The 26,295-nt window shown below is 36.5% G+C and overlaps 1 protein-coding gene across 3 annotated transcripts in view; it reads right to left on the reverse strand.

Moving 5' to 3' along the window:
* The window catches only part of NSI (nuclear shuttle interacting), a 166,523-nt gene that overhangs the window by 27,156 nt on the left and 113,072 nt on the right, over window positions 1-26,295 (reverse strand). For all 3 annotated transcript variants that reach the window (XM_089830969.1, XM_089830970.1, XM_089830971.1), the window contains exon 4: window positions 21,426-21,618. In XM_089830969.1, the coding sequence (XP_089687095.1) occupies window positions 21,426-21,618 (193 nt within the window). The remainder of the gene's footprint in view (window positions 1-21,425; window positions 21,619-26,295) is intronic.

The following is a 26,295-nucleotide window of genomic DNA, read 5'->3' on the forward strand; positions in this document are numbered from 1 at the left end:
TTTCTTCCTCCAAGACACAACGCCTGAGGATCTGATCGGGTCCCATTTTATACAACAGTCCATTAATCAACTGAAATGTTCCGCTCCGTATCACCAACTTCCATCTTTCATTTGATGGCATGGTATCTGGAAACTGTCCTGTGGACAAGTATTCGCCGATGCTTGTATACCACTTCGGTAGTGCGGCAATGTGGAACAATTGTGCATCAAGAAAGTCATCATTCACACCGTCTGCCGGTTCTCCTGTTCTGATACGTGACAAATGATCGGCGCTTACATGCTTTTTTCCTGGTCGTACGATGATCTTGAAGGTAAACTCCTGCAAGAGGAGTAACCATCGGCTGATCCTTCCTTGGATGACTGGTTTATTGATCATATACAACAAGGCCTGATGATCGACATAGAACACAAATGGAGTAGCCAGCAAGTAATGTCGGAATTTTTGTACAGCATAGACCATCCCCAATGCTTCCCGTTCGGGCGTACTATAATTTTGTTCTGCTTTTGATAGTAATCGACTGGCGAAGTAGATCAGATGATCCAACCCGTGGCTACCGGTTTGTGCGAGAGTTGCTCCGATCACATAGTTAGATGCATCAACATGCACATGAAACTCCTTATTCCAATCCGGGTAGGCCAGGATGGGTGCAATAGCCAACCTTACTTTGAGCCCTTCAAATGCTTCATCTTGATCTTTTTCCCATCGGAATGATTCTCCCTTGCTCGTCAATCTGTCTAGTGGATATGCTATCCTGGCAAAATTTATGATGAAGCGTCTATAATAGCCTATATGTCCAAGGAAAGATTTTACCTCCGTTACATTGGTGGATGGTTGCATCTCCAATATGACTCGCACTTTGTCCGAGTCTGTCTTTAGTCCCTCCTTACAGACTATGTGTCCGAGCAACCTGCCCTGGGGAACCATAAATCTGCACTTCTTCGGATTTAGGGCCAGTCGCGCACGTCGGCACCTTTCCATACATTTGCCCAATGCTGCCAGATGTTTGTCCTCTGCACTGAACACCGACCAATCATCCAAAAAGGCCTTGAAGTTTCCGACGGACATCTTATCAAAAATATGTAGTATGATTCGTTGAAATGTCGCAGACGCATTGCACAGACCGAACGGCATTCGATTATAGGCATATACCTCATCTTCTACGACAAATGTCGTCTTCAGCTTATCCTCCTCTGCGATGGAAATCTGATTGTAGCTAGAAAACCCATCCATAAATGAGTAGATCTCGTGTCCCGCTACCTCCTCCAGGATGCTATCTGTGAATGGAATTGGAAACGGATCCTTAATGGTGACGGCATTTAGGCATCGGAAATCAACACATATTCAGATCTGAGTGGAGTCCTTTTTCGGTGAAATCACTATCGGAGATACCCATTCACTGGTCTATACCTTGAAAATAATGCCGGCTTCCAACATTCGATTGATTTCCTCCGTAACCCATGCCGCATAATTTTTGTTCATTCTGTAGGGTCGCTTTCTTATAGGTACTGCTCCTTCAATCAACTGAATGCAGTGCACGCACAACTCCGGCGGTACTCCTTTCAGGTCCTTGTATGTCCATGCAAACACATCCTTATACTCTAAAAATATTTCGAATGCTCCTGCCTTTAGTACTGGGTCCCAGTTGTCTCCTACCAGTATGTTCCGTGGTTCGGCTTCATCGCCCAAATTCATGGTCTATAATGCAACTTCGTTGTATTTGATGGGTTCCCCTTCAGAGAACTTATGTGTCGGGGTGACATCGAGTGACGCATCGCCTTCCTTCAGTTTAGTAAAATCCTTTGGGAATTCATCATTATTGTATCCTTCTATTGTCAATACGTTATAGCTCAAAAACAATTCATAATCTTCTATTTGCGAATGGTAGAGACCATTTACGGAATCCAATTCATCATCTCCTTCCAGTCGTAGAATTCCCTCCTGATCTGGTTCCATGCTTTGCTCCTTTTCATCTTCTTCGCTTTCAGAGTCTGACGATAGGGCTTCTTCCCCGACCATCTAAGTGTGCAGATCGATAACATACTTTCGGCCTTTGCTTTCGAGCGATAAAATATTTTCCTTCCAATCGTGCTTTGCCTTGGCTTGTATCAGCCACCCCCGACCCAGAATAGCATCATACCCTTTTTGTCTTAGAGGAATCACCACAAAGTCCAACAGGAATGGTTGTGTTCCAACTGTCACTGGTTGTGCTGTGAGTATTCCCAATGGCTTGATTCCATGTTGATCAGCTGTTAACAACTGGAAGGTAGGTGGCCACAATGTCGGCTGTCCCAACTTCCTCCAAGTATCCTCTGGCAGCACATTGACACCAGACCCTCTGTCCACGATCGTGTCCGTTAACACAGTTCCGAGAATGCCCATTTCGACAACCGTCGGATAGCGTCCAGATGAAAGAGCTAATAGCATCGGGTCTTCTGTACTTGTGTTTCCCTGTTTCTCCTTTTCTTGCTCTACTGGTTGCTTAGCAATCGGGGCTGTATTAGTGAGTGTCGTACGGAGTTGAGGCATAGTGAGCAACAAATCATTGATCCTAACGGGTACCTCGGCTTGCAAGATTTGCCTTACAATGTTTTGTTCTGCACAGTTCCGAACAGAGGTGCCAAGTGTGTCGGTTCTCTCTGTGTTGCTTTCTGGATTTTTGCATGGGCTTCCTCGAGTCTCTTCCTTTCCTCTGTCGGGTCAGGGTAGAGCTTTGCCTGCTTCCATGTGATAGCTAGAACTTCTTCCTCGTCTGTCCCGACGGCAATCAAGTTTACTCCGGACTTCGGACACTTAGTATCATCATGATCGCCAGGTCCGCACCATCGGCATAGCAACTTCGGTGTGTTCGCTGTTGTAAATTCTCGGGCGAAGTGACCCCATAGATTGCATGCGCGGCATTGAACTATCGGTCGGCCATCCGCATCATACTGGATCCGACTTCTTCCACCATTATTGTTGCTGCCACTACTGTTGTTGTTTTGACCACGCCGATTATTTCTGTATCCTCCTGATGTGGCACCTTCCGTACTGGTGTTCCCGTTCCCTCTTGACAGGGTTGCTTCCTGTGTCAAGAACACTTTCTGCGGTGTTCTTGTTTTCAAATTGAACGGGCATTCCTTTACCGAATGTCCCATAATCTGGCAGATCTCGCAATATTGCTCTTTCGGGCAGGATCCCTTCGTATGGCCTTCCTTCTTGCACTCTGTGCACCACATTTCATTGCCCTTAGTTTCCTTGTTCATGTTCTTGAATTCCTTCATCATCCGAATCATGTCTTTCTGAAGGGCACGAACCTTCTTGCTGCTACCCTCATCATCACTACTATCTTCTCCTGAAGAGGCGTCATCATCTGAATCGGATGAACTATTCTTCTTCTTCTTCTTGGTCTTCTGCTCACTTTCCAAGTTCATTGCTCGGTTATATGCTTCAATGTATGTCGATGGTGGCACAATCTTCATCTTCTTTCGCAGCTTTGGGTGAAGGCCTTCAATGAACCATCGTTTCTGTAACCCGTCAGCTGGCTTATTCTCCATCTTATTGATCAAATCCTTCAATTTCCTTGCGAAGACTCGGACTGTTTCATTCTTCCCCTGCTTAGTATTGAATATCTCCACTACAATTTCATTATCATCGCGCAGGAGTTGAAATTCGACGATGAACTCCATAATGTTATCCCAACTGTTTAACTTTTGTGGATCAGTATCAATAAACCAATCAATCGCAACACCCCGTAGGGTTGCCGGAAATTGCCTCATCCATTCATTCGTATCCATTATACCATTAGCTCTCCAAATCGTTTCACAGGTTTTACAATGTCTAATGGGATCAGCTGCTCCATCAGCATCAAATTTAGGTAACTTCTCCTTTGGTCCCGCCATCCCGATGCTTACGCTTGGTATTCCGACGCTCACACTTCGTATCCCGACGCTCACACTTGGTATCCCGATAGCTGTGTTTGGTGAAGAAGGGTCTCCGTTAAGTGAATCTGTTCCTTCTGGAAGTGGATCCTGGACGAAGAGTTCACTCCATGCTCTTGCTCCTTCGGCACTCCGAGCCGTGCGAGTCGATTCTCTTCCGTCTGGACTATCTTCCCTCAACGAACACCAATTCAAAAACTCCTCCCTTGCCTCTTTGACCAATTCCACCCACTGTCGCGTCTCCTCCAACAATGCTTCCGAGCTTCTGCGTCCGTCGGCAGCAATCTTCTGGAATCTCTTTCTTCGTTCGGCTTGCTGCGCCAAAATCAGATCGCCACGTGTTGTGCATATTTCGTCCTTGTCCTTTAGTTTGTTATTATTCTTGTTCAGCTGATTCGGCATTACTCTTTATTCTCCTGCCTTTCCAGGTCCATCGGGCAACGGCGCCAAATGTTTACCGTATAGATTAATTAAGAACTGCATACAGATAGTGCACACGAACTCGAACACAGAACACTTCTTTTATTATTCGCATATGCCAAGATATTACATGAGGTACTGATCATGATGATTACAATGATCCCGAAGGGAAATATAAATACTGTCCGAGGAACCTTCTCGAAGGTATCCGTCGGCCACATACAACATGTCAACTACAATAATAGAACCTTCTGGATACATCCCGATACACTGACAGAACCCTCCCGATACACCGTTGAGAACCTCTCGATACACCGTCGGGAACATCCTGAAACACCATTGGGAAGCTCCTAATACACCATCGGGAACCTCCCGATACCCCGTCAGGAACATCTAGAACCATTATTTCCTGACAACAATGCAAAGAACTAGGCATCAAATGTCTAGAAATTCAAGGGCTTAATTTTATGCAAAGAACTATGCATCAAATGTCTAGAAATTCAAGTGCACTCACAAATCATCATTAATGCATTAAGATACCAAAGCAGTCCAAACTGGAAACTAAACTCCATCCTAGAAAGGGCAATTAATTTGCTGAAATTCTTCACTAACATTGAAATTAAGCATATCTACAAAGAAGGGAACAAACTGACAGATGAACTGGCAAATAAAGGAGTAGATGGCTTTAGTTTGAATGAAATTTTCTCTAATTAAATATATCGGGCACACCATATAGATCTTACACATTTACATGATTTTAACACTAAAGATGATGGATTTTTTAGTCTTGTATACATATACATACATACATACATGTACACACACACACACAAATATGTATATATAATGTGTGTGTGTGTGTGTATGAATATATATTCCCTATTTCCTTTCTATATCTTAGTATATATATACATATATACAATTAAGATAAATGTATATATAAATATATATTCATATATTATATATATACATATACATAAATATATATAGCAAGTATTGTTTTATCTCATGCTTATATATACTTAGAATCTACTAATGATATATATTTATATATCTATATGTATGTCTATATATATACACATACTTAGGCTTGGTTTTTAGCACTATTGTTGTACCTTTATGTGCTCTTTGTCCCAACAAATCAGCTCTCAACACTAGGGTTTGCGTCCTAGGTGAGGAATGCTCTTCCAAAGCAATGGCATCCAAAATAGGTTGACAAAAAGATAAAAGATACTCACTTTTAGGTTACCGCTCTCCTTATATCCCCTCTCCAAGGCAAATTGAACCCTAAAGAACCCTAAAGTGGATTTCATTTGAACTTTATAACATAACACTATTTCCCAAATAAAGGCATCCAAATAGAGAGAAATCATTGCTTTATTAATGACAAATAGCTCCAAGCATCCAATAAGTATCGACAAGTGATAATCAAATAGTAGAGACTAAGCTCTTCCCAACGAGCTATCACATATACGCAAATCAATTCAAATGGAGCCAGAACACTCCTTATTACTCCAAAATGGCTAAACACTTAGCCTTGTTTAAATTATTAAAATGCTAACTTAAGAGAATATTTAAATATATTAAAACATTTTCAAGTAGCCAAGGAACAACCCAAACACCTCCAAAACATGAAACTGAGTTTCACTTGCCTATGACTGATGTCGGACAACCTGGACCAACTGGCAGTCTCACCCTCAAATCTAGGGATACTCCTAAAAAATAGGGAACACACCTAAATCTCCTGAAATTGAGATCATGGTGATCTCATAGAACCTCAACTCTGGAAGACATCACAACCTCCTAAAAGGTAGGAATCTCCTACTAAAATCAGGGCACTACCTCCTAAAATCAAGAAACTGCTCTAAACTAATCTTCTATTGCTTGAAATACCAAATCCGGACACTGAAAACCCTGACTGAGTCCCTGATCACCACTGCCAACCTACGAGACTCCATAATAGGCTAACTCTCATGTCATTGCTAGGCAAAGCTAAAGAGGGGAAATGACAAGAAACTCACTAAGACTCATAGGTTTCTAGTGGCGAGTTTTTATTAAAAACTCGCCCATGTGACGAAAACAAGCATTAAACACCCAAGGAAGCTTTTTTTACCAGTTTGCAATTGCAACATTGTGGAATTGGAGTAGAGGAAAAAGGCTTCCAAAGCCCTTGCTAGCTGATTGTAAGCTATTGAAGGTACATTCGAGTGGATGTAAGGCAGATTTTAACCGGAAAAAATCTCATTCCTAGGTAGGTTTGCATAGATTGTTTTTATTGTTTTTAAAAACATTCATTCTTTTTTAGTTGCATGTAAATGAATTCAAATTCATTCCTAAGTAGTTAGAAATGATTTTAAATCATTTGTAGACAATTCAACACTACTTCTAACATGTCTTTTTGAATCTATGCTTTTTTGAAAAGTGTGTAGTTTTTTTCAAAAAACAAACCCTAGCAATTTGTGTAGTTACTACTAATTGTTTAACTTTGAATGATGTCTTAAAATATTCTAATTTCAAACTCATTGACATAGATTCTATTTCTAACTTTGTTTATTTCTTTTTCTAAAAATTTTAATTTGTGTTCTAAATTTCGATGCGTAGGACAACAGTTAACCATTAAATAAGCATGGTAAATTCAAAAAAAGTATGGCCACTAACACCATGCCCTTCTGGATATATAAGCACCCGGCCTAAAAATGCAAGAGATAAGACATGAGATACGCCTATGAAACTCTCGATGAGCCTAGGAAGGTGATATGCACAAAATGTGAAAAGTAATTTCTAGAGGTATAAACCACCTCAAATACTACCTTGAAGGCATTAGAAGACATGATTCAAATCCATGTGACAAAGCAACCTAAGTAAAAAAAAGATTTATGAATGCCCTGCTTGCAGCTAAGGAAGAGAAAAAATTGAATAGGGAGAGGGGAAGATTAGTTATGAGGGCATCGATAGCTGAAACTCAAGGCGCTCCAATTGATGTTAAAGAAGAAGCAGCACTTGAGAACATAATGAGAATTCTTCATGTCTTGCAGATTTGTAAATAGAGTGCCTCTTTTACTGCTTCCACCTATGCTTCCTTTGTTAGAGTACATAGCTCTTCACGACCATCGGCACTAGGGATAGGTAGTTATTTTGTGCCTAGGAAAGCAAACGGAGCACACCCATCATTAGAGGCCACTAGATGGAACAAGGAGGTGCATGAGAAAACTGATATTGCATGTGCAATTTTTTTGCTTTTCAGCAATACCCCAAAGACTGTGCCTAATAGTCCCTATTGGCTGAATTTGGTGACTGCTATAGCAGTTTCAGGAAAAAGGTACAAGGCCCCTTCTCGCAAGGATTTGAGTAAAGGGTTAGTAAATAATCAAAATCTACTTGAGTTCATTTTAAATTTTAATTGTTATTTCATGTTTATTAAACCAAAATTGTGTGCTAAGACTTGATTTCACTTTGATTGTGTAGGTTTCTTGTCAATGTGGTTGATAAGGCAAGAGCAATGATGGAAAAAAAAAAAAAGTGTGGAAGAAATATGGCTGCATCATTCTATCTAATGAGTGGATAGATGGGACAAATAGAACCATTATTAATTTTTTGGTTGCTTGCAAAGATGTAGCATTTTGGAAATTTTCTGATGCCTCCAATAAGGTGGAAAATGCACACACGTTGGCATTAATGTTGGAGAATATTATCATGGAGGTGGGAGTAGAGAGCACGGTGCAAATCATCATAGATAATGTAGCAGCATATGTGGCAAAAGGTAATTTTAATTTTTCATGTTGCATATGAATAGTAAATCTAACTCTGTGATATTATTAGTTCCTGGGCATTAATGTTGGAGAATGTTATCATGGAGGTGGGAGTAGAGAACACGGTGCAAATCATCATAGATGATGCAGCAGTGTATGTGGCAAAAGGTAATTTTAATTTTTCATGTTGCATATGAATAATAAATCTAATTCTATGATATTATTAGTTCTTCTCGTAGGTAGGAAACTATAGCATTCAATGCTCTTTCATTTTTATATTTGTTTGTCCAATCAGATCAATTTATCATTCAAGTACTTTTTGAACTATTAAGTTTTAATATTTATTGTATTGAACACAATATATTTATTGACAATTTGATTGATTGTTTTGTGCTACAGTAGGGAATGCAACTTTTTCATTTGTTTGTACAATTAGAACAAATTATTATTCAATTACTTTTTGCAACTATAAATTTTTCATATATATTATATTTGAAATAATTCATAAAAATATATGCAACTTTTTCATTTGTTTGTCCAATCAGAATTTGATGAGATACTTCACTAAAGGAAGAGATTTGGTGAGACCTATTGTCACAAGGTTTGCAACAGTTTGCTTGACGTAGCCAAGTATTATCTAAATAAAATCTCCTTTGAAACAAATGCTCGAGTCCACAATAGCTTAACTCACCTTATTCAAAAAATCTGAAGAAGAGGTTGTGACATGCATAGTCTTTGACAAAAAATAAATTGGACAAGCCTACTGAGATTGTCAAGGTAACTTCAAAACATTAATTTTTTAATTATTTTTTATTCAAGTCTCTCAATATTAATTTGTAACTTACTATGTGAGTAACTTCATAAATTAATCATTTTGTAAAATAATTTGTATTTTTCAAATTTCAATTGTAGATGTCTGAGCCCCTGAAAAAAATTGTGCTTAGTTGATGTGGAACAAAACCCAACGGGGTGTCTTTATGAGGCCATGGATAGGGCTGAAGAGTCTATTAAAATTACTACAAGGGGGGGTAGACTCAAATTTTATCCCATTTGGGAAATAATTGATAGGAGGTGGAACAATCAGCTCCACCAATACATTATTGCAGCAAGCTAGTTCCTCAACCCTTGTTTCAAGTACTATAATTCTTCATATTTTACTAAGACTTCATTTTACTTTGTGTTTTTAGGTTGTGTACTAAGACTTATTTCACTTTTTATTTGTTTTAGGCATGATGATTCCTTTTTAGACCCTAATGGAGAGGTCACAGAGGGCCTCTCTATATGCATTGAGAGGCTTATTCGATGTTGTGGAAAGAGACCTTGTTGTGACTAAACAACAAATCTATATGGAATCAAAGGGTAGTTTGTTCACTTCTGAGGTAGCAAAGAGAGCAAGAACCACTCAATACCCAGTTAAACTGTAAAAGTTTAAAACATTTGCGATTTTTCCATTTGATAAGTTATGTTTTCACTTTTTTCATTTCTTTGTAACTACTTAATATTTTATTTTGCAAATGCCTAGTTCCTAATCCTTAGTTTCCTTATATTTTAACAATCAAAATAAGCTATTTGTATATTCACATGCATGGGATTATCAATTATAACCGATTAATTGATTCTTGTGAAATGCCTTAGCTAACAAATGGAGATTTACTTCCTTTATTTAATTACACATAACAATTAAATTGTATGAAAGAGAGATCATTAACTAACTAATACATTTAACTATCACTTCATATAACTGAAAGGAGTAAATGTAACTACATAAATATATAAATACATATCTAGCTTGTTGATGTTTGATAGCTTCAGTTGGATAAACCTATTATATATAAGGTTATTGTTATATGAGAAAAATTTATATATATATATATATGATTAAAGTTGTTATTATATTAATTATCAGATTAATGAATAGACATGTCCTATAAAGGGACATGTTTATTCATGGCATATTCTCTATATATAAATCTAAGCGGATGTTGCCTTTGGAACACACATACCAATTACATGGCAGTGCTTAATACATTTGCAGGAGATCCATGAAAATCAACATGGTATCAGAGCAGAAGATATGCCTGTGCAAGATGAACCTCCACAAAGATCTACAACAAAGATTCATAAAATTATTTGAGAAAAGATAGCAGTGTGGATAGTTTTTTAAGATATTCTTTCACAGTCTCCCCAGCATTGTTATTTAAAGGCCTATGATATTGACAAAGTTAGACATTCATTAATAGGAAGTGTTGTTCTCTCTCTCACTTCAAATTCCTTGAATGTGTTGGCAAGAACATAGTCTCCAAGGTTGGACTTCTACAACTCAAACTGAAACACTCAAAGGTAAAATGCTTATTGGTTGAATACATGCTAGGTGGGCAAGAGAGCCTCGCCACATATCAGGCAAAGAATCAAACTGAAACCGATGTAATACAAAAATTATCGAAAGGATGATATAGGTCAGAAAATATATCCTAAGGCAAAGTCGTAATTTGACCAATGAATTATAATTAGATAAGCCAACTTACATAATGTAAAGGCGTACGAACGTATTGATGCCATCTACTACAAATTACAATGGAATGCATTCTTCCCACAGATATAAGAACCATTTCCATAATAGAGTAAGGTTAACAAGTCCAAGACCACGCACAAACATACATGCCACATGACATCACATACATGATGGACGAGGATGTATTGCAACATGACTAATATCAAAATGCAATAGTCAAGGGCCTAATGGATTGTAAGCATGGACACATGATGAAATAGAAAAACTTGTCTGTCCAAGAGCACGTGAAGTAGTAGAGTGAGCATAATAAAATAGCAGATAGAGCCGCTAAGTTTGAGAAAGATATTACACATAGTCGGACATGCTAAAGGGTAAAGGCAGTGACTAAATATGAGAACATTGATAAACACCAAGTCATCTAAGATTGATAATAACATTATGGTGACGAGATAGCTGCACATGTAAGATAGAAGAGATATGAATGAAACAAATTAGCGGTGCTTGGAAGAACAATAGAAAGAAATTAAATAAAGGGGCAATTGAATTAGAAATAGGGGAAATTATTAAAGAAGATATGCACAAAAATAAACAGGAGAACCCTTAAGTAAAGGAGCACCATTAAGATATTAAGTGGTATATGGATTAAATATTATTTGTAAGGGAATATATATTATGTTAGAGAGTATCCCGTACCTAATTTTAATAGAGAGAAATCTGAAACATCTTTTGTTTACAACATTTTACATTCTAAGTGGAGTTTGAAAATTAAGAGTGATTCTCAAGTGGGAATATTGCAAGGGTTGCAGAGGTGTACAATCTTGGAGGCATTATCTAATGATTCATGAGATACGTATTTTTGTTATCTTCGTTACTACTCTTATTTATTTTTTAGTTACCTTAGATTATTGTATGTGGCATAATATGTTGAAAATATAGATTAATAACATATATATGAAAAACTGAATATATGCACATATGTTCAAAAGCATATATTTAAATTAGGTATTATCTATATTTTATTAGAATAATATTATCATTATGTAAAATTACTTTTTTGTATTTCAATATGTACTATAAGAGCTATGTGCCTTGATCTGTTCCTTTGAGAATGTTACAGGAGGAAGAGAGAAATTGACATTCAGAGGGAGACTGACATTTCATTAAAGGCAACCTTGAAAGAGAGGGAGCGGATGGAGTATCTAATTCAGTCAACTTCTAGTGATCTTGGTCATATTGATTCAAAGGGAGTAAACCAAACTAAGATGGATTCTCTGGTGATCAATAAATTGTAGCAGTCAAGAGGACTGTGATTCATGAATACACCTCATAACTGTGTGATTTTAATGGGCCTACCCTTTGTGTACATCATGAGGAAGTGACAACTTCCAAATGATGTCACTTGTATCTGCAGAAGTTATTGTAAGGTGACGATCCTACAATTACTTGTATTATGAATCAAACAGATTGAGTATATGATGAATGTCTTGCATCTTAACATTCTAGAAGGCCATTACTCAAAGAGTATTTGGTGAATATAATTGATATTTTGGAAGGCCAATACTCTTGATAATAAATGTGATATAAAGTCTTATTTTAAGTACTTGGTGAATATCATTGATATTCTAGGAGGCCAATACTCTTGATATTAGATGTGATATCAAACCTTATTTTGAGTACTTGGTGAATATCACTGATATTCTGGGAGGCCAATACTCTTGATATTAGATGTGATATCAAACCTAATTTTTGAGTACTTTCTAAATATCATTGATATTCTAGGAGGCCAAGACTCTTGATATCAGATGTCATATCAAACCTTATTTTGAGTACTTGGTGAATATCATTGATATTCTGAGAGGTGAATACTCTTGATATCAAATGCGATATCAAACATTATTTGGTTACATAAAGAATATCATGTATTGATATTCTGGAAGAGAGATACTCATGATATCAAATGCGATATCAAATGGTGGAAATCTTCTGAGATTTCAAATGAGATATCCTTAAAATTGTTATTTGTAATATTACATTGAAGTAATATTTATTCTTATGTGGTTATCCTTCTAAGCAAACAGGGAGTGTTGATGTTTGATTGCTTTAGTCGGATAAACCTATTATATATAAGGTTATTTGTTATATAAGAAAAATTAATACAATATATATATGATTAAAGTTATTATTATATTAATTAACTAATTATTGAATAGACATGTCCTATAAAGGGACATGTCTATTCATGGCCTATTCTCTATATATGAATCTAAGTGGATGTTGCATTTAGAACACACATACCAATTACATGCAGTGCTTAATACATTTGTAGCAGATCCATGAAAATCAACATAGCTGAACTTGAAATGAATCATGAAAGGAATTACAAATACCTATTAAATCATATCAGGCTAAGAATGCAAACCTGTTTTGTCTTGCGTGAGTCTTGGCATTTGTGGAGAGGAGAAGCATTGTCATAGGCTTAACCACCCAACCCACTCTCAGCGGAGAATGGCCCAGCCTTGCACGGGATAAGGCACAAGAACACCATCTTGTCCTACCACTTGAGCATCCTGGTGTTAGAGTGTCAACTACACAACTGGCTAGACCGTGGACTCCCTCCTACCAGCCTAGTCATCCGTCTACAAGTTATCCTGATCTCTAGTGATCACAACATCATCATTTGCCACTAAACCTACCCTAGCCAGGGACTTACATGGACACTATGTGCCAGATCACCCACTGCTTGACATGACAAAAAAGACATTACTAGACCTACCCACCATGAGCTGGCTAGGTTTATAGTTTTCAGACTTAACTTTTCTTTGTTTTAGTTTATTACTGATACTATCTCCTAATTTGCAAGGTTGCTCCCACAATCCATTGTTCATAGATTACACCATTCATCTCAGCAATACATGACCATCCTCGATGTTCCATGATGTACTATCCATCTTTCATGGCTTGTTGGAAAATATAAGAAATAAGTCCCCTGCTTTAAAAAGGGTTTTATAAATGGAAATAAGAGTAAAACATGGTTTTTAACAGAATTCAACATTATATTGCAAGGGGTACATCTCCTTATCTCGAAAACATGAATTTGAATGCCTCTATATAAGAGGCACACAATTTATATAGATTTTCCTTTTTATTTCAATATGTGAGCCTCATTTGATTTGAATTGACAAGCTATAGCATATAACACGGCTCTGTGAAAGGCCGGTGTGGTCATTTCTCATTCATTCATTCTTGGCCATTATGAATTATTAGGTTGACTGGCTCACAAAAACAATAAAATACCAATTGACAAAGATTTCAAGATATAAATATAAACCTTATCATCAATGTGTAACTTGTAGACTTGAATACAAATGTTCGATAAGGAATAACAAAAGCATTTAAAGAATACAACCTAACAAAACTGTGATGCAAAACAAAGTTTATCCTATGAATCCAAGCTACGAGCTCCAAATTTGGACTTATTGGCTGCTGTCAACACCACTAATAAGATGAAATTTTACTGATATGAACTATAGCAAATAGAAGTGTAGATTTGCAAGCGTATTTTTGAGAGCAAGTCCATGAGTGGTTGTGATTTACCATCTTATACAACAATGCTCAATTGCAGGGGCATAGAGCCCAATCAAGGAGTTATGTGCATGAAAAGATATGCAAGGTGGCACATATGAGTTGCAATCTTGATCAATTTTGAATAATACAAGAATCAAAATATTAAAAGAATCTTTAGGCCAAAATAGTTGGGGAAAATAATATAAGAGGCCAATTGAATATGAGGAATTTAATTTCTTAGCAATTGTCAACAACCATTTTATTATAGATAATATTCATATTATCTAAGTCTAGTTGTACATGACATTACACACACACACACTCACACATATATATATATACCTATGCTCCACGGAGTTTCTGGGATGGGAACGTTTTAGGGGATGGGAACATGTTTCCGATATGGGTATGGGTCGAAGCCAAAATGTAGGGGACAGGACCTCAGGAGACGGCTCTAAAATATAGGAGATTTTTAAATTTTTATACATGGAGCATTAAACTTTAAAGATATATTTCAAATATGCATATCATAACATTGATAAACCATTCACCATAGAATACATGGAAATTGAAAACTATCAAGATTAAAATTAAAATGAGAACATGATATGATGATATATCCGAATATCGCATAGAATTAGCAAAAATGTCCAAGGCTCCAAGCGTCAAAATCAAAATGAGAACATGATATGATGATATATCTGAATATCGCATAGAATTAGCAAAAATGTCCAAGGCTCCAAGTATCAATGCATCACCATCATCGTGCATGAAATGAAGGCAAAACCTCCTCTTGCATCCAAAATGCACTACTCTTTGGCTGCTATTGTTTCCTCTTCCTCTTCCCAACTTGCCAAATAACTCAAATGAACAAAAGACTTGACTCTTTTGTGCTTTAAAACCAAAGTAGGGTTTACAATATTTTATAAATACCTAAAGTCCATGTGGGGCCCGCGCAGATGGGAGACAAAGCCAAAAAAATTTCAACTTTATTCAACTTTGACCACGTACTAGGAAAAAGGGGACGGGATGGGGTTTCGGGAACACGTGAGGGATGGGAATGGTGTCCCTAGTATGGATTTCCGTACCCAACTTTCTGGCAAAACAGGAAACAACATTTCGAGGACACTGCCCAAAATTGCCCATTTGGCATAGCACGAGGGATGGCCAAAAGGGGTACCCGCGTCCCCATTTTGTACCGAGTAACAATTTTACTCTTTTTATTTGTTAACGAGAAATTTAATTATGTATGCACATTTGGTCACCTAGTTAGCTCATGGTGGACACTTTGGCATCCTTTAGTTTATCCCAACCTGCTTTTCCTTAACCATGGTGGTTTAGACTCATACCTGTCATCTCAGTGGCAGGTTGGTACACCCATGCCCTATTCCCTCTTTACCAATGCTTCCCCCCCTTCAACACACTATTGAAAGAAGAATAACATAGTGAAAGAATGCTTCCACATCATTCAAATGAAACTTAGTTATCATAACTAATAATAATTTTGACTAACTATTTCCAATTTATGTAATAACATAGTGATTAACCACCATCTTCCATTCCACATGAAACAGAACAAATAACCCATATCTCCATTCATATGAAATCTATTGATCTCATTGTGGTTTTGACGTATGAGTGACAATACACTTAAGTCATTACTTAATAGTAATTAGTGCATGCCAAGCAAGTAGTGTATGTCAAGCGTAAGATGTCAGATAATGCATGTCAAGCAAGATATACAGTTTGTGTCGAGTAGACAGTGGTAAGTCACTCCAGTGACAAGCAAGCTAATACATGCCGAGTGATTCAGATGCCGAATGAACGTAGGATGCTGAGTCATTCAAAGGACGAGTTACAACATTGAAGATATAGTGGATGTCGAGCATCAAAGACTTCAAGTGCCGAGTAAACAGTTTTGGACATAGTCGTTTGTAATGATACAAACTCCTATGTAAACCATTTTCAGGCCGACTTAAGGATTGTTCTCATTGAGGATCCCTATGCAGTACATGCAACCAATCAGATAAAGGGATGAATTAAGCGGCAAAATGGGTGAATCAAAATCGTTGATTCCTACCTAACCTCAGGTCACCTAAGTCTTCTTAAAGAGGCCAAACCCTAAAAGAGTTCATGTGTGAAGGAAGAGGTTTGCATGCACAGATAGAGCACTCATGGTGACTAAGGAGGTTGTGATCATGTTATGAATTGCAGAATCAGTTAGAGAGAACAGAGGAAAGCAAAGAAAGGACAGAAGTGATACATCTGATCAGGAGGATCAAGTATACATTAGGAAAGAGGAGATTTGATATTTAGCAAAGAGATGCTAAGTGAAGGATCAAGGTTGAAACATTCTAACAGGTGAACCAGTGAAAATCTCTTAACCGAGTAGTCCTAGCAAACTTTGTAAATCCTTTAACAGGGTGCTTAATTTATTGTAAGTTAAAGTCCTTTAACCAGGCACACTTTTAGCAGGGTGTTGAAATCCTTTAACAGAGTAAGATTTAATAGTCTTTGTAAGCCTTCAATAGGGCAGACCTTTCACAGGGAAGATCATAGTTTATGATCACACTTATTGTAACCTTAATTGGCTACACTTTACAACTCCAGTAGTGAAGATTTGTGGGTGTCATCTCCACCCCAATTTTACATTCTCATTGTAGAGTTTCTGGGTAACCAAATATCTTGTGTCATATGTGTTAATTTTTTCATGCTATGGAAGAATATGTTTAGTTTGGTGTTTCAGTTTACATGCAAATTGTGAATGGATGTGTGGTGAATGCTTTAATGGTTAGAGTAAGTACTAATTCACCCCCCTACCCCAAAGTTTACTTTCTCTATTGTTATTTCCAACAAAATCAAAATGAATAACTAATTTAACCAACCATTACGGATTATCTTGAAACATCAACAGCTAAATAAAAAATTTAAAATCAACAAAATAGAGGATGTAACACCTGGTCACAAAGATGGGATAGCAATACCCCCAATATAAAGCAATTTGATCTTAGAAGCTTGTGCCATCCTTGTAGCTCATCCCATTGTGAGAGCAATTGGAGCTTATTTGTGTCCATCCACACAAAGAAGAGAAACAAATTGACTCATAAATGCCTCATTGACCTTGTTTATGTGCTATATAATCTTAGGTTGCAGCTAAAAAAGGCATACGATGCAGTACCTGGTCCACTTGATTTGAATGATATATATCCTTATTCTGATTGGAGAGCACATGACTGCAGTCTATTGTTTTCAGAGGATGACATTGCTAATTTGGAGAGGCAGGCCATGAAGGAGGGGGTGGATTGGATTTCATATTAGATGACATAAAGGACAATGAGGAGTTAAACAAGAAGTCAATACCAGTGCCAGAGGCAAAAGTTTATACATCCAGGATGGAGAGTGTATTAGCAAGGATACTGAGCAAGGCAGCATAGTCACGCTCAGTGCAGGGTTCCTCTTTTATGACTAGACCCTCTCCCTTTTATGCTAGTAAGATGGGAAGAGGAAGATGTGATTATAATGATGTATTTACTTCTAGTTTGACAGAAACTATTTACTATTTTGTTTCCTACCGTCATTCCATATGAGAATGCAATTTTGTACCCACTTTGTATTTATATATACGTCTAAACTCTACTTGTTTCTTTTATGTTCTCAGTAATTTACTCATTGGATGCATCTTCTCATTGAATTTTGTAAAGAAAATGTATTTTTAATTAAATTTAAGTTGTTTTTTAGGTCCCTGAGTTATTCTAAAAACTGACTGAATTTTTCGCGAGTTTTTCTGGAGGGTTGGCAAGTTTTTTGTCGAATGAGAGTATTCCATCTATGGGTTTCTTTTCCTTTGTTTTGATTATCCTAGCTTTGTAATGATTTTGTTTCTTTGGCCCTTTGTCCTACACTTTCTAATTCTTAATATCCCTATCTTGCACACCTAGGATTTCTCATCACATGGTTTTTGCCCCTCTCCTTGTTATCATTCCTTTTCTTTTTCGGCAATGATGCACTCCTATTGTTTTGGTACCAAAAGTGAGCCATTATTTTTGGTTATGGCTTGAAAAGCCTTGGGATCCATGCGGCCTAATTTCGCTAAGCTTTGTGGTCATTATTTCTTTTAGTGGTGCTAGAACCTTTGTGATCTTCTGGGTTTACATCTTAAGAGGCTCATCTTGGATCAATTTTGGATACCCAAAGCTTAGTCTTTGATTTGATGGAACCATACATTTGCACTATTCAAACAACTGGAACTAGAGAAATTGGCCTTCCTAGGCCCGATCACTCCTGAGAGGTGGAAACGAATTTTGAAGCCAATGGAGGATCTGGTTAGGAGAGGTATAGTTAAATCTTTTGGAGAAAATTACTTTGATTATAGTTTAACTCGTAGATCAAATGGTGAATTAGTAGGATGTTTATTGCGTGCATGGCTGTGGCAGGCATTAGCAGGCAGTATATGGTAGTGATGTATAGGAAAATCTTTCATAAGAAGATTCTTTGTGGTTTAGAAAATGTTGTTTATGCCATTAATGAGAAACACAAGATTCCTCTCCCTGAGATATATATGACTTCTGAGGTTGGTAGCTTGATTGGGATTACTAACATTGAATGGCATCTAATTATGAATTTTAAGGACAAAACTATTTTCAATATCCACTGGCCAAAAATGAAAAGAAATATAAACCTTCTTCTTCACTGGATTAAAGTGATTATGTGGATGACAGCAAGTGGCTCCTCCACTATCTTGATGTTGAAGAGTATGGTGTCCCCGTCATCCTTTAAGAATTTGGATTTGGACAACATTCAGATTTATCAGCGAAATTCCTTTGCTCAACAAAGCACTGCTAAAAATCCCTCTAAAGGCAATTCGATGGAAATAGAAGTGAATATGGATGACGGTTCGGACAAGGAATTAGTTTTGGTCAAGCATAAATATAATACCAGATGGACTGGATTAAAGTAGTTTATTATGTTAAAACCTAGTATGACTCTTTAGTATTTTGATTCGCTTCTATCATTTGGTTTAGAAATCTAAACTTTAGCAGTCAGTATAAAAAGTGTTTATGATAATACTTATATAAGATGAACTTTAAAATAATTGCCTATTTCATTCAACTAGCCAGTTGATGTCTTGATTTGTTCTGAACCTAATTTCTCTCGATCCTGTCAATATATATATATATATATATATAAAAGCTTGTTTCTGTTTTCGATTTATCTACTTACTTTTATATATATAATTGTGTATATAAATAGATATGTATATATACAGAAATATATTTATATACATTCTGATATTTTCAAATGTAATCCCCAGCTGATGCTCATCTTACTCGCTATCATTATTTTTACTCTCGTTCTTAAGATAAATTATTTTAGATTTATATATATGTTCAAGCACTATATTTAGTTGGAATCAGTAACTTAAGAGCTAAATGTTACCTTTTCTCTTTTGCTCAGATGTTTTCAGATTTGCAGCGGCTTTTCCTTATGGCAATATATGCTTCTTAATTAAATCTATGGTATCTATCTTTATTAGCTATCTCTTAAATTAACATACATAGCACTGGCATGTTATTACAATTGAGCTTAGCCTGCGATAAAAGGCGTAAAGACTTTTAAATCTGGTTATCCATCTGGCATTTTATGATTTTATTGAAAAGGGGGAAATCTGATCTACTGTTTTTAAAAATAATAACAGGCATGGTTATGAAGAGGCTTTAGTGTTTATGATTTTATACAGAGCTTAGAACTAGATCGAAAATTTATGGTAGGTTTTCTATCTTCAATTGGTCAATGATGATGGATAGTGGTAACAGAGTAACCCATTTTTAAACACGACCTATTTAAAAACCAAGGTTCTCCTAATGAGATTTAAGAAATACAAATCTTTATTTCTATGAATTTTACATATAGCCTTTTAAGCTGAGTATACATATCCACTAACAAACACTTGGATTATCTTAAAACACCAATCGGTGAATTTGCTACCGTGCAAGTTCACATGAAGTTCCCTTAATAATTCGCATAACCTTTTCTCTGAAAAAACAATTCATATAATTTTCTGTGATATATTCAAAAATGGGTACAATATATGATTATTGTTCTCTCAAGCCTTGTCTCATTGTAGCCTGGGTAATCTCTTACTTTGGATAATTATACAAATCAATGGTGCTCCAAGATAAGAGACTTCATGACTGCAAGAATTCAAGGAATGGGAGAAGTTTGCAGATAGATGTCATCTTATTCCATTTCTTAGAAGTTATCATATATCTAAAATATTGGCTATGTTATCATCTTATGTGAAATTATTGAATATTACAAGATTTACTTGTTTCTTTCGGAAACTAACAATTTGAAATTAGCTGGCAGTGGAAGGTATTCTACTTTGCAGGTTGATCGAGCAAAGGAAGTGACCTGAAAGGATGGAAGTGTAATCACATTATAAGGCTAAATATATACTCAAATCACTAAGATTAATGATATTGTAAGCAATTTAAACTGCATTCCCAAAGCTGGACGTGTATTTATGATTTCGCTAGTCTACGGCAAAGTTTCAATATATTTCTGAATTCAGGACTGAATAAGCCCCTGGCTACACTAGAGGTTTTCCTTTTTTTCATTCTTTTTCCCCCAGTGTCCACACATGAACAGTGCATAAAACAATTGGTTGAAATATTAATAAAATTTCAAGGCCAAGGCCTTTCATTGAGCAAAAAACAAAAAAATGTAACCATGTTGAAGTAAACAAGCCATTTTCTGCCTTTGGCTCAATAAACAGAATCCAGCTCAATCTATCTAGCTAAAGGGAGAATTAATGATGCTATCAGACTGGCATTTACTAACGGTAACACAATCCAGTGAAACTTTATACAAAACATTTTTCAGGGTAGTACCGTAAGTTTCTATAATCCAAGTATATTAAACATCTGGAAAAATCACCCTGATATGATTTTTTCTACTCCAGATTTCTTTCCTTTGGCATTGCACCTCTGTGTGCTATGTTAAGTTTCATTCCTCTACGTTCCATGAAACCTTCAAAAATTTCTTAGAGTTTGTCAAGTAAAGTAAAACAAAAAACAGTAAAGCACACAATGTATGAGTAACAACAGCATAAGTCTCAACAAAAAGATTGGAAGATAAAACACAATTGAGCTAAAATCTGAATTGATTAACTATTATTTTTAACTGAAAATTGAATAAGCAGAATCATCCAAATTAACATAAGGGAGATAATATTTGTTATTGCATTGAATCATAAAGAGTACCTTGTCGCATAGTTTCTGTAGATCATGCACATCAACATCGCCACCAGATGCAAATAAAATCCTTACAATTGTTCCATCTGATTGTTCCTTTTCCATCAGTACAATTTCTTCCGGTTCAGATTCCTCCTCCTGCTTTTCCTCGGGGAGATCTAAAAGAGGGTCCATAACTTGGGTAGGATTGTTCTTCAGCAAACTGCCAGGAAGATGCCTAAAGGTGAGCACTAAACCATAAACCTCCAAGAAATGATATTTTTCTTCTTACTAAGAAAAAAGAAAAGCAACAACAGCAATTTGACTTCAACAAGAAAATATGCAGAGATACATAAATAATCTTACAGCCCCGGAAGAAAAAAGCTTGAACATAACTAGGCAAGCCCATCCAATCTAACTCTATTCCAGAAGTTAGTGAGTTAAGGGCATGAAGTAAGCCAATGTTATTTTGTATTGAATGGGATTTAAGTGAGTTTGTGCCGATGGTTAGAATTTTAAACAATGCCCATGCAGATATACATCTCATTGAGTGTTTGAACAATTAATTTGATTTGAACTATAAGGACTCAGCTATACAAGTATCTCATTCTGATCATGAAGACTTCATGAGAAATCCATATCATTAGCATAGCATTTGCCTCTGGGATTTTTCCTTTTACAAGTCACCATAGAAGCTGCTCTCTCTCTCTCTCTCTCTCTCTCTCTCTCTCTCTCTCTCTCTCTCTCTCTCTCACACACACACACACACACACAAACACGCATCATCATAATGGAGAAACAAAATAGCTGGTGTATCTATATTTAGTTCTATTAATGTGATCTTGATTGATTAGTAGTGCCCAAGCATATATTCATCTACTTATACCTTCTACTGCACGCATAAATCCCCTAGAGAACCAGAAGAAAAATATAATTGCTCTATAATGGATTTGTAGGGATTGGGTACAACTAGTAAGATGTAAATAAATGAAAATAATAATAACAATAATTACTTTGTGTGTGCATATGCATGCACATGTGTGCAAACCAAATGAAACAAGCTTAATGATAAATCATCAAAGCTTTCAACATACAAAAAAACCATGTGCAAATCGCTACAAAACATACCATGTACTTAAAAATGATGAATGTTTAATCCAATAAACTACCCTGCTCAATATTAATTTTTGTATGTCTAGCACCTCAATGAACAAGGCCAAATGCACGTCATTGGTGAATTTAACAAAGGAGCAAAGTTCCCGAACTAAACTATTTTTGAGTTGAGTGACCAAAACTAGGACTCACAAACAAGGCAAGTGCATAGCAACATGAAATCACTTTAAAAAGATAGAAGTATATTTTCCAAGTGTAGTGAGCTCTGCTGGCTCTCACTCAAACTATGATGAAGAATGGATATTTATGTGATTTTCAAATACTTGCTTATTCCAGAATATATAATATATGTCAATGCATCGGAAATTGAAATTGCAATTTCTCTTCTATCTTTTATTATGCAATGCATAGTTTGCAAACTCTCTGAGTACTCTCAGAGTTGCCGAATGCTCTCAAGAGTTTTTACTGGATGAGTACTCTCAAATTTTAACAATCGTGTATTTATAGATGAAAAAAAATGTAGGTAAAAATGTTGATGCGGGAAAAACATTGGATTAGATGCATTATTCACATACTTTTAGTGCTATAAAACTACAAATTTTCTCTATGAAATGAAAATTACTAATTTAATACATTTTGTAATTGTATTCTACAAAAAAATATATGTTCTGTTATTTGAATTTTAGTACTTTCTGAGTTGCCAAGTTTCCCCCAAGTTTTTGTCGAATATATGCCGAGTTTTTTTCAGAGTTGAAAATTTGGGGCTTGTCGAGTACTCCTCGAGTCGGAGTTTGTAAACTATGATGCAATGTATGCAAGTATATACAATGAACATACTTGATTATTAAAAAGTATTGAACCCAATTTAGCAAAAGGTAGAGTTGGTCTCCAGCTGTAAATAAAGCACATAAATCCTCCTCTAATGTTGATGCCACCCCTCCAATGGAACGCAACCCTTGAAAATATCAACGTTAGCCCTTTGTTTACTGATCGCAGCCTTTCTTCCTCAAATCAAAATCTAGCAATCACATTATCTTCCAGTATGGATCGATTCAGAAATTCAATCCCAAATAACAGCAATAGAAGACATAATTCATTGGAAATTGAAACCAATTCTAAGTGCTAGCAAAGTTTGAAACAAATTCACAATTTCTTCAGCTCAATCCTTAAAACCCTCAAATCATCAAAATACAAAATGTCATCAAGAATACATGAAATGAAATCCAAGACCCATTTTATAATCTCAACTTCCATTTGTCACTGTCTCCTTTAATTTACTTTAATTTTATTTCTCATAAAGAAACTATATATTATAATTTAAAGTTGACAAATAATAAAGTCACTTCATTAATTAACTACCCCATTGCTTCAAAATTAACATTTTCACTGATATAATGGTATCGTGACACACAAGGTCCATGTTTGATGTGCCCATGATTTTAAAGTTTTCACCATGATTCCAACAAGCTATAACACTAAGGTGCCAATCAAACAATTTCAATCAAAATAGCTACCTTAGTAAATATAATTAAATTATAACCAATAACACACCCGGCATTTGAAAATGGCCTAACAACACCAAAATCAAAAATCTAATAGCACATGAGTAATCCTGACGATAAAAGATGATGAATGGTGTTGGTTGGGTGACTTACTAAAATTGATGCTACCTCCAAGAATCTTGGAGTCCAAACAAAAAGTCAGAAGTAACATTTGAATGCATCATATAACTCCTCTAAATCACTGGAGCTAATTAGAATCATCTATTAACTTACTATTAATAGTAAGTCTATCAAAACTGACAATTAGCCATTGGACAGCCAAATAACTCCACGATAAGGTCCTCTAATCACCAATATTAGCTTACTATGACCTCAATGATAGGCTAAATCCATTAACTCTAGTGCAACTCAAAAATGGGGACACTATAATTTGTCCTCTCTAAAATTGCTTGGCCCCAAGCAATTTCCATTGTAAGGAAGCTCCACTGAGTTGGAAATCCAAAGGGAGATTGGGAAATGTCCCATGCAAAAAACAACTGCTGAAGTACCAGAATAACCAACACTGCGAAGAAGTGACAACAATCCATCTGTCCAAACTTTGCACTCTAAAACTATGCATCTAACCATAACTTGTACACGAGAATAATAAATGAAACTTCAAATACACCATGTACATACTGCAAAACTCCCTAGCACTACCAAGATGGAATCCCAATGCACATAAAGAATCCAACAACACCCTAAAGAGTCTCCAACAAAGGATGTCGGGATCCCAAATCCTGAACCCATGCCAACCAAGGAAAATAAACCAAGGCGTCAACTATGCTAACAAGATCCCAACAAAGTCATGTTGCAAAAGGTGAATCAATCCACTGAGACACATCCAACCTGCATTATTAAACTTGCCTCCACTTGGATCCCAATATAAACGAGGCTCACATCTATCCATCACAAGGAAGAAAGGATATCTGGCAAGATCTGATAGACCAATTCTCCCTTTACACTCTACCAACCCCCCATGAGTAAGAAGTCCAATTGTACAAGGAGAAGAACTTCATGATTGTCTATACCATACCCAAGATATCCATTCTCTGCTAAATTTCCATAGATGTACTAACTTTGCTAGTAGTCGCCTGCCAACTTGCAACAACTAACTCCATCCACTTAAAATAGCATATCCCTATCCCATAAAGGATGGTATGATCCTGAAGCCCATCCACATTGATGCATAACCAAGTCCTCTACATGTAGGTCAAAAGAGAAATGATGAGCACTACTTACTATGTAGTTACGATAAAAGGCTCTGATCTTTGTCAATGGCTCATCACTAACAACTAGGATATTTGAGGATGACCCCAATCTCTAAAGCCCAAACAACTGATTAGGCAGATGTCCTGTCAAGCCTCTCTACATAACCACTAGCATACTCTCTATCATGAAACAAGTGGAGGTATTCTATCTTAAGTGTCTCCAACCCCTTTTGGATGAACCTCAAGTCATAAATATGGGTAATAACCTGATGTCCAAAATGTTTCTCCTTAAATTTGGCTCTCCAAAGTAGGTGCTCAACATATTTATGTGTAGTCAAAACGAGACAAACTTGAATCAACCTTCTCTCCCGAAACCCTCAACCGGTCCCTTCATCTCTAAGGCTCAACAAACTATCAAACATAATCAACTGCATGTGATGGAATAACTATATTGCTTCTAGTAGGGGGAAAGAAATAAATACAAGAGTCAACATCTAAACTAGATGATACTCGCCATGTGTCTAGAGAAAAAGAGGGGTGGTGTTGTGAACTGTTGCACAACTCGCAACCAAATCCACCTTTTCATCACAATGGTATCAAAAATCTGCACTACATCACTTGTCAATGCACTAACCTCAGGAGAACATGGTGCAACAAGTGGCTCTCCATTGTACTCATCCATTGTACCAATCCCAACTGCCTCTACTGCACTGATATCTGAGATACATGTAGCCACTCCCCCAACACATCAATCACCCCTATCTATGGATGTATGATCATCACCGTCACTATAGAAGTCGATATTGAATCTGCAATTTATGAACACTGTACTCTACTCAACTCCACGATAACCTCATCCAATCATGGCTGTGACTTTTGGAGGGCCAACTAAGTACACTACAAAGTGTCCACAGTCACCTCAATAGCATGGATGAACTTGTCAAGCTCCTCCTTTCCCCTCAAGGCATCATAACATATACAATCTCTCTCGAGCAGGAAATCCCAATCTTCTAATAACTATAAATAATTATATCT

This window comes from Cupressus sempervirens, chromosome 5, assembly GCF_028749045.1.
Source record: "Cupressus sempervirens isolate cs-2001-9-10 chromosome 5, ASM2874904v1, whole genome shotgun sequence".
Lineage (NCBI taxonomy): Eukaryota > Viridiplantae > Streptophyta > Pinopsida > Cupressales > Cupressaceae > Cupressus > Cupressus sempervirens.